The 9987-nt window shown below is 41.1% G+C and overlaps 1 protein-coding gene across 7 annotated transcripts in view; it reads right to left on the bottom strand.

Annotated features, from left to right (window-relative positions):
• Positions 1-7990, bottom strand: part of EHBP1 (EH domain binding protein 1) — a 333194-nt gene extending 325204 nt beyond the window's left edge. For 3 of the 7 annotated variants that reach the window (XM_037736195.1, XM_037736194.1, XM_017522174.2), the window contains exons 1-2: positions 7906-7990; positions 6357-6755 (exon numbers count right to left, since the gene is read on the bottom strand). In XM_037736195.1, coding sequence (XP_037592123.1) covers positions 6357-6460 — 104 coding nt within the window. In that variant the 5' untranslated portion in view covers positions 6461-6755; positions 7906-7990. Of the gene's footprint in view, positions 1-6356; positions 6756-6888; positions 7325-7589 lie in introns of those variants that run through there. The other 4 variants (XM_017522179.2, XM_017522171.2, XM_017522177.2 and 1 more) reach the window with 3 other exon arrangements.
• Positions 7991-9987: the final 1997 nt, after the last annotated feature.

Genomic DNA, 9987 nt, shown 5'->3' on the forward strand with positions numbered 1-9987 from the left:
AAAAAAAAAAAAAAAAACACTTTAGCACCTGACTCCCTGCCTTAAATGTTTCTCCTCCCATTATTCTTGGCAACTTCAAGAGCCACACAGATAATCTGCCCACACATTGGCCTCCAAATTCCCTGACCACCCTCTTCATACCCAAAAATCTTTTCCTCCATTTCCTCTCAACCACCAATTGTCATGGTCGTATACTAATAGCTATAGTCTCTAACAAGGGATAGGAATATCTGGAAGCTGCAAAAGAGTAACTACTCAAATACAGCAAGAAATTCTACTTAAATTTATTTATTTTAAATGTATTTATTAAAGGAAATTAAAGTATACTCATATTTCATGTATATAGCACATTAATTAAAAATATATTGGAATATATGCTCATTTTTGTAAACAGATATGCACATGTGATCCAAGGACACCACCAGTATCTTGTCATTAACATTAACCACATCCTCCAGAATCAAGCATCTCACACTCTTCCACCTCCCATCTTTCCAGCTCCCAACCCCAACAATTCTTCAACTTTAAAAATCTCTCAATCACTATCTTTTTCATTTTTTCACTGACTGTCCCATCTTTCACGTACTTATCTTCTTTTTCAGCTTATATTCCATGGTTCATCACTAAAACCATTCCTGCATATCTGCTCTCAATTTCTCTGTCTCTCTTCCCCTCAGTTATACATTCCTGACAAAATCCAATCCTGGTCAAATCCAACTCTACTTATTCTATGCCTGTACCCAAGTACTGAACATAGTTGGATTAAAATATGCAAACTTGCTGGTTGCATTCACTTAACATTTATAATCACAAAGTTAAGGTCTTCACCACTACCCAGCAATACCCCTACATTTCCCTAGTCAATTCTTTCTCACTTTGATGACTTCTTACCTCATCTCCTCAATTCTTCAACAATTCTGTCACTCCCCCCCCAGCAGATGATTTCTTATATTATTTCCCTGAGAAAATAGAATGCCCATATCCTTCCCAACCAAATCTACCAAGCTATCTGCTTCTCTACCCATGTACTCCGTTCCTTCCCTTATAACAATGAATGGTCCCTGCTTCCACTTAAGTTCAACCTTTCCACTTGTGTTCTGGCTCCTTTTCTCTCTCTTTCACTCAAAGACTTTTCTCCTAAGGTTACCTCCTCTTCCACCACATCATCAATTTTTCCTTCTCTACCAATCATTTCCCTCAGCATTTACACATGGTGCAATACCTGCCAAGCAAAAAATACACTTTGAACACTTGTCTCTCTTCAGGGATTACCTAGTTCTCTGCTTTGTAGCAAAATGCTCCAAGAAAATAATCTATACTCACTGTAATCACTTCTTTTCCTCTAAGCCAATTTAATCAAGCCTTCATCTCCACCACTCCATTGAACCGTCCTCAAACTCATTAGTTCTTTCTACCTTGCCAAATCTAATGGTCACCTTGCTTAACCTCTCAACAGTATTTGACACAGCCAAATACTCCCTTAATATACTTTTTGCACTTGGTTTCTTAGAAAACACGCTACCCTAATTTTCCTATCTCACTACTGCTTGTTTTCTGTCTCCTTTGTTGGCTCCTCCTCTCCTTCCTCACCTCTATATGCTGAAGTGCCTCAAGGCTCAGTTCTCAATCCTCTTCTCAATCTGTACTAACGCATAGGAAATTTCCTATAGCCTCATGGTTCTAAATACTACTTACGATTCAGCCACTTCTCTCCCCTGAGTTTGAGACTCTTATAATTAACTGCTTAATTAAGATCTCCATCTGGACGTCCCAAACGAAAAGCAAACAGAATTCTTGATTTCTCCCTCACATCAAACCTTTTCCTTCCCAAGTGTTCCCCTATCACTACAATTAACATTACATTCACCTGGTTGCTCAGGCCAAAAACCTATAGTCATTATTGATTGTCTCTTACTTTACGTTATATCTAATCCATCTGTAAGTCCTGTTAACTACACCTTTAAAAAATATATTATCTAGCTGCATGGGTAAAAAAAATTGTCAAAACTCACTGAAGTGTACACTTAAAATGGATGCATTTTACTGTATGTAAGTGTAAATTATACCTCAATAAAGTGTGGTAGTGCTGTGTGCAGTGCTGAGGGTGTCTGTGTGACATCTGACTGTTTCTTTTCTTTTTTTTTTCTTTTTTTGAGACAATAGTCTTACTCTGTCATCCAGGCTGGAGTGCAGTGGCACGACCTTGGCTCACTGTAACCTCTGCCTCCCGGGTTCTAGTGATTCTCCTCCTTCAGCCTCCCAAGTAGCTGGGACTACTGGCATGTGCCACCATACTCAGCTAATTTTTTGTATTTTTTAGTAGAAATGGGGTATCACCATATTGGACAGGCTGGTCTCGAACTCCTGACTTAGGTCCCCCCAAGTGCTGGGATTACAAGCGTGAGCCATGACGCCCAGCCATTACATCTGACCATTTCCTACCACCTACTACTCTGCTGTTTGAATTACTGCAATAACCTCCTAACTGGTATCCCTGCTTCTGCCATTGTTTCCCTACTGTCTGATCTTACTACAGCAGCCAGAATGATCTTTCTAAAACATCAGAATACCAGAATAAAAGTCAGAGTCCTTGTATTGCCTTCTGCTTTTACTCATGATAGTCTATATCCCACAAAACATACCAAATTTGTTTCTAATTAATGCTTTTTTTCTGTTGTTTGTAAAATTTATTTCAAAAGTAGGTTATTTGCATCAAGGCTCATGTATCTCTATATCACTCCATAATCAACAGAGAAATGCTTGCTTAAGCCATCCAAAGAAGTGAATCTGAAATTAATAATTCTTAATGTAATTTAGTTTTCATAAATTCAAGTTAGCAAAGTGCATGTAGCCTTCTAATATCTAACTGGAAAACTAAGCTGGGATCAGTCACACATATCCTGGAACATCAGATTAAAGCATTTATATTTTATCTAACAGGCCAGTGTCACAAACTTAAACACTAAAAAAAGGCTACTTTTTTTAACTTTTCAAATCCTGGGGTCACAAGGTTGGCAAAGATGTGTGAAATAATGAACAAAATGAAGAGTTACGTTCAGGGTTATATATTCACCTTTTTGTACCTCTAGAGTTTTGAACCATGTGATTGTATTGCCTATTTAAAATATAAATTATAATTAAAATTATATTTTAAAACAAAAAGGAATTCTTATATGACATAGAAAAATAAGAAACTGAAATAAATATATGACTTTTTGGGAAAAGTTTATAGCACTTTTAATATTTTTAGTCCCCCTACCACAACTAAGAATTAGATGAAAGAAATATAAAGATAAAATATGTTCATATATGTAGATAATGGAGACACATACATGCAAAATATAATATGTATTCAAATATAATGATTTATGTCATATATTAGAGAACTCTTACCAGAATTTAATTTGCAATCTACTTAAATTATCATCATAACCACAACTTGCCAACTTTTACAGTTTCCTTAAACACCTGAATAGCCTTTGAGAACTCATAAAGAATTCTCTCTGAAATCTAAAAGCCTACAGATGATAAAAGAACCAAACAGAAAAAAAAGAGAGAAATGACATGACTCTTTCAAACTCATCTCCAGAGGCCAGTCTTACCACTTGCCAACAGCTACATCAGTTAAACCAAAATTCATAATTAATTAAATGACCTAGGGACAACAATTAAGAGTAGGGGGTATAAACCCCATCATCTCTAAATTTGCTACAGCCTCTTTATGTGGCAATCAAGGAATAATGATGAATAGGACCTCCATGGTATACTGTCCTTTTCTCATATGAAAAGAAAAATTCTCATTTTTGTTTCTGATCTAAGTTCTAGAACCACTAGAGCTTAGAACACCAGAAAACTTAATAACTCTGATATTAAGTTCTAGATGTAAGTTCTTGAACCACGACTTAATACAAGAAGAATTGGGGGTACTTAATACCCCCAATACTTCTAGAAGAACATCCAAATGCGTCTGGTATTAAGTCTAGATCCTATCGTAAGACCTGATTTAAGAGGGACACCATAATGGCCATCCCTAAAAGTAATCAAGCCATTTATCCAACTGTAATCAAGCTAAATTTTCAATGTAGCTTTCACCTTTAGACACATTAGCAACAACTTAAATTGTTATTTAAAAATTAATAACTTAAAAGCTCAAGGGAAAAAAATTACAGGAAGGCCGCAAACTGTGAGAAAGAAACTGATTTTCTAACTGAGGAATCACCTGATAATGTTCTATTTCCCTTAAGAAAAAGATTAAGATTTAACCATCTTAAAGTTGATGTTCCCAGTATACTGCCAAGTTAAGAAATACCTGTAATCAGGACCTTCTCTAACTTGGTTAAGTACACCCAGACTTCCAACACAAAAGCTTGGACGTCAATCTGGACCTTTTCTTCTCCCTCATCCCCATCTTTCCCAGATCCCCAATTGAAATGACCACCAAATCCTATCCATTTTGTGTTCTAAGTGTTTGCCTAGTTAGTTCTCTCCATTCCTTTTGCCACTGCCTAGTCCTAACTTTTTGTCTCTCCTTGTTTATTAAAACAGCTACCCTAATATTGCTGCTTCCAGTCACCCTTTTACTATGATCCTCACTCTACGCTGTTGTCCTGGTGATCTTCCCATAGCAAACCTAACATCTCTTCTACACAAAACCTTCCACTATGTTCCTATCACCACAGAATAATGCCCAAGCCATTTATTAACAGCACACAACTTCACATGCTTTCAGTCCTGACTCTCAAACCTCATCTCACTGCACACCCCCAATCCTACACTTTAAACCCCATTCATATCAAACTATACTGCTTGAATTTCCAGCACATCCCATTCTAGGTAAGCCTTCATGCTTCTGCATAGGTTGTTGCTTTATTGTAGAAAGTCTTTCACTTCTTCCCTTTGGCTTCCTGGACAACAACTACGAATCTTTCAAAACCCAGCTCAGATCTCAGGAAGCCACCCCAAGAATTCATCCTCTACCCTTAAAGAGTTGATTGTTTTCCCCTCTGCTACCTCTGTACTTGATAATGACATTTATTAGGCACTATGTTCCCAGCACTGTTCCAAGCATTTTACAGGTATTAACTCATTTAATCTTCACAATTACCCTCCCTTGAAGTAGCACCACTATGGCCTTTAATAGCTACAGAAACTTGAATCACAGAGAAGTTAAATAACCTGTCCTCAAAGACACTCAACTGGATGGAGACAGGTTAAAATCCTTATGTCATACATATTTATATTATTGCATCTGTCACAGTGAATTTTTTCATGTGACACTCCTTACACTGGACTATACACTCCTTGAGGACAGGGTTCCTAAATCCACAGTACCTGGAATAAAGTAGGTAATAAGTGCATGCATTTCTCAAATTGATTTTAAAATAACATTCCTAACAAGTTGAAGAGAAAAGCATTCAGAAACTAGTTCCAAATAAATATTCAAATATTCTATAAGAGTTCTAGAATAGAGCAAGCTATTTTTTTAATCTAATAAAAAGGATGTTAAAAAGAAAGGTTATTACAGACATGCATTACAGTACTGTGAACAAAGAAATGGACTTATTTTGCAATAGTCCATTACTGCTTAATCACTGTAATAAATCAAAACCCAAACAACCATTTGTTTAAAATTAACTTTTTTCTCTCACTAAATAAAACATTTTTGTTGTTTATCATTCAGGGCAATGGAAAGAAAGCCCTATATTTATTCTTCTCAAGTGGAAAGAAGCAAATCACAGACCAGCACCACTAATTGCTTCCTTAAATCTGGCCAAGAAATGTATCCCATTAGGCAATTAAAATAAAATACAGTTGCCTGAGTAAGCATTTAACAAAAGAATTTCTAAGGTTTTGTGGATGGCATTCCATTAATCAAATAATGAAAAATTCTTTATCCTAAGCAGAGAAAAAGAAAAAAACAGAATAAAATAGATTGCCATCACCCCACAAGAATGTAGACTTCTATATTAAAACATACACCTGTTATAGTAAAACATATGCATACATGCTTACAGTATTTCAATAGCCATTCTTTGTCTCCTTAAAATTATAAAAATTGAAGTTATTTTAACACTAATGATGAATAACCTCAAGACCACATCTACTGTATTTAGTGTGCTCTCACAGTTACAATCCTCTGAGCCATACTACTGAAGCGCAGTAATTAAAATCCACAGGGATGGCACTAGCAGCAACAGTGCACAGCACAGTACTTGTTAAGAGTTATCTGCACCCCACCCAGCTTCTACACGCTAGTGCATTACAGAAAGGTCAATCTACTATCAGAAGACCCAGAGTTTAGGACACAGTACGCTTCGGCCACAGCACAGCAAACTCTACCCCCAGGTACATCTTACCATTTCTTCGTACACTCAACCATCAGCTCCTGGTAGGAGGCCACAAACTGGAACTTGGATGCATGTTTTCCAACACGCTGCAGTCTCTTCCAAACTGAAGCCATGATGATCAGTGAATACACTGGAGCAGTTCTGGGTTAGCAATACAGCAGCTTTAATAATGCAGAGGGTCCAAAGCAAAGGAGCTTTGCATGTATGTCTTTTAAAAACTCAACTACAACTCGAAATGATGCTTGGGGTCCATAAGTCTTCTCCCGGTTTCACAGGGTAAATCCCATCTTAAATGAATGGCCCAGTCAAGAACACTATGATATACATGACAGGATGAATGGGAGGAGGTTCCCTCATGGAGACATCACCATGCCACCTCAGGGGCTATATGATGCGTATTCTGGAGTACTGAAAAGCAAAACAAAGACAAAAAGAGAAAGAATATGAGAATCATGAGAAGTGACCAACCATGTTAAATAACGCTGCAAAAGACCATCCCAGTTCTCTGCATGTCTTTTAAACAATGAAACAAAACACCGACCTCAAAAGCCAGTAACATCAAGGATGCAAAACACCAAGGAAGAAATTACAATTCACACAGAAGACGTGGAGCGACACATCAGGTAGTCAGCATCAACAACAATCCAGAGAGATGGTAACTCCGGGCCCTACCTCCCCTGTTAGCATCACAGAAGGGCGAGCAGAGCGGGAAAGTCTAGGGATGCTATTTAATGTCCACCGCCAGTCAAAGGGAGGAGTGAAGTATTTTTTATTAAACTTTGTTTTTCAGCCGATAATTAATAGCCTCAAGTCCGAGAATATTTGCTTGCATTAAATTAGGGAGCCAGGAGGAAAGCTGTTTTTCAGTCGGAGGGGGGAAATGGATGGGGAACGAGGAGTAGAGGGAAATCTCCAGGCAGAGAGAGGGCAATGTCCCGGCTCCAGGCCACTTAGGCTCCTTCGCTGCCAACCGGAGGGAAATGGAAAGTCCTGCCTGAGCGTGAAGCAATGACCAGCTGTGCAAGTGGACGGTGCGGGGTGCGGTGCCTCCCTCCCCCATCCTCAGGGGAACAGTCCGCCAGAGGACAGTCTCCTCACGCCAGGAGCCCAAACCCCTGCCCCCCAGCGGAGGCAGGCGGTGGCTCGTCAGCGGTCCCTGTCACCCGGGCGATACCAGAAGACCCCAGCCCGGACCCCGAGCCCCGGCCCCGCCGCTCGTCCATTCCCGCCCCCTCCTCACACCTCTAATCCCGCTGTCGGGCTGAGTCTAGCCCCGTTCCCTTCTCAGAGCCGCTCCTTCGTCGCCGCCGCAGCAGCAGCCGCCGCCGCCGCCACCGAGTCCTCCATCCCCGCCGGAGCCACATGGAACAGCCAAGCCAGCCACGGCGCTCGCGGGAGCCGGGATGTGCAGCCCCTCAGGCGGACGGCGCCCCTCACGCCCGCCCCCTCCCTGACGGATCGCCCTGCGACCGTCCCCCACCCTACCAAATCCTGCCAGAGCCTCCGCTCAGCGCCCAGCACCCCCTCCCCCGCCTTCCTCCTCCGCCACCATCATTACCTCCCCCGCCGCACCTCTCACACTAACCCTACCCACTGCAGCTCAACCTCCACCGCCCCGTCGCCATTGGCCGGGCCCCGCGCGTGCCCCGCCTACCTTGGCGACCGGGTCTTAGCGCGGCTGGGGCGCCTCATTGGTAGAACTGCGTGCCCATCACAGGGGGCTCCACCTTCTCCTGGCTCGGGAGGTGGTTTTTTTCCCCCCAGCCGGAATGCGACGCACAGGCTACCTTTTTTTTTAAAAAAAAAAAAGGAACCAAGGACGATCCCGCCCATTCTTCTGATTGGCTTGGAGAGGTAAGCGATAGGCGGGAAGAATGGGGAGTGTTTATAGTGAACTGGAAGATGATTGCAGAAGGTAGCTGTCGGTCAAAGGCACCGCCGGTGCTGGGCGGGGTTTCTAGTCCCTAAGGGTGATTGCAGACCTAAAGACTGGCTTCGCTGCAGCTGTGGGCAGTGCGGCTGCCTGTGGATTTCTGTTCTTCTCTCATGTCCGCCAGGAACTGGGCGCGCCCGCTCCTCCGCCTCTGGCAACTAGGGTTCTTGCACATACAGCCTTTATTTCACCAATTCCTCCTGGAATCTTACCTGACAACCTGAAGTAATGATCCTGCCAGGCACCCAGACTCCCCGCTCAACAATGAGTCAACTGGTCCTCTACGAGATTGAATCAGCTGAGCTAGACACAAAATGTGTACAGTACAATTTCTTCTTGTTCGGAGTCTTCAACATTTCATTGAATCTTGGTTTCTTCTCTTCGCTGTCGGCCTCTTTTACCCCTAGTGAGACTTGTAGATGGATATGGGAACAGCTAGCCTATAAAAAGGGTGGTCAAAGGCAAAGAGGAGGAGACAGAGTGAGGGAAGGGACACTTAACCTTGTTAAAAGAGCCAAGGGCCCTTTTGAGCATATGAAAGCTACAGATACTTTCTCAAGGGGGAAAAAGTGTTCTGTCTCAAACACGAAAATTTGTTTTCAGTTTTAGACGGTTCACAGACCTCTGGTGTAGAGAAAGGACAAAGAATGAAACTTCAGGGCAATCCTAGCATTTAAGGAATAAGCAGAGCAAAACGGGAAAGAGACTGAGAAGGAATGATAAGAGAGGTAGAAGCTAAGCAAGCAATGGGCAGACAGTTTAGAGAAAAAAAGAGGCAAGCTAACATAAAAAGAAAGTAAGCCAGATGGGCTCTGGAAACAAGGATCATTCAATCTTACTACTAAGGTTGGAAAGCAGGGTGCATGGACAAAGTAGCTTGAAAAGTTAGGGTCTAGGTAGGATTCTTTCAGGGACAGGAAGAGAGGGCAGCGATGGGTGAGAATTGGGTCCATCTGTAGACATTGGGGACCAAGAGAAAGTGGAGAGACAGATGTTGAAGAATCAAGAGAGATGGGGAGACAAATGGAAGGCTTGAATCCAGTATAATTCAATTTCCACTTCCAGTAAAGAAAGTGAGCTAATAATACAAGAGCACAATGTGCATTTTACAGAAAAGAGCATAGTTATTCCTTATTTTGCTAGTCAATTCAAAATGTTAAGATAACCATAATAATCATATTGATTCTTAAGAGTTCCCTGATGCCCCTCCTGGGTGATTCACGAAGTCACTACAAACTGTAGCCATTATGATCTCATATAATAATATATTCTGCATCATAAGTAGGCTTTAAGTGTGTGGAATTTTATTTGTGGAAATGGTCTAAATTATTTTCATCCAAGTTGCCCTCAGAAACAATCCACATGATGATCAGAAGGTTTTTGCACCCTATTCATTATTGTTCTTTGTTAGTTCTCAAACTTTGCGGTCATTCTGGTTTCTTTTAGCATGCTTCCCTTACTCAAAAGAGAGAGGGGGAAGAGAGAGAAACCTTGTTGTAAAGAAATTATCTTAAAAGTAATAAGTTTTAAACAGCGTCTTTAAAAAAAAATAAATAAAGGAGTAGGGATCCCTAGGGAATCTTCCTCAAGTTGTGGAACATTTCAAGAGACTGATAGTTTCTTATGACAGCTCTTCTTTTTAGGGGAAGCATTTGTCTTGGATGTAAACTCTTTTCCTTCTAGACACCAAGGTAGCTAAGAAGAGAT

This window comes from Cebus imitator, unplaced genomic scaffold, assembly GCF_001604975.1.
Source record: "Cebus imitator isolate Cc_AM_T3 unplaced genomic scaffold, Cebus_imitator-1.0 Scaffold23, whole genome shotgun sequence".
Lineage (NCBI taxonomy): Eukaryota > Metazoa > Chordata > Mammalia > Primates > Cebidae > Cebus > Cebus imitator.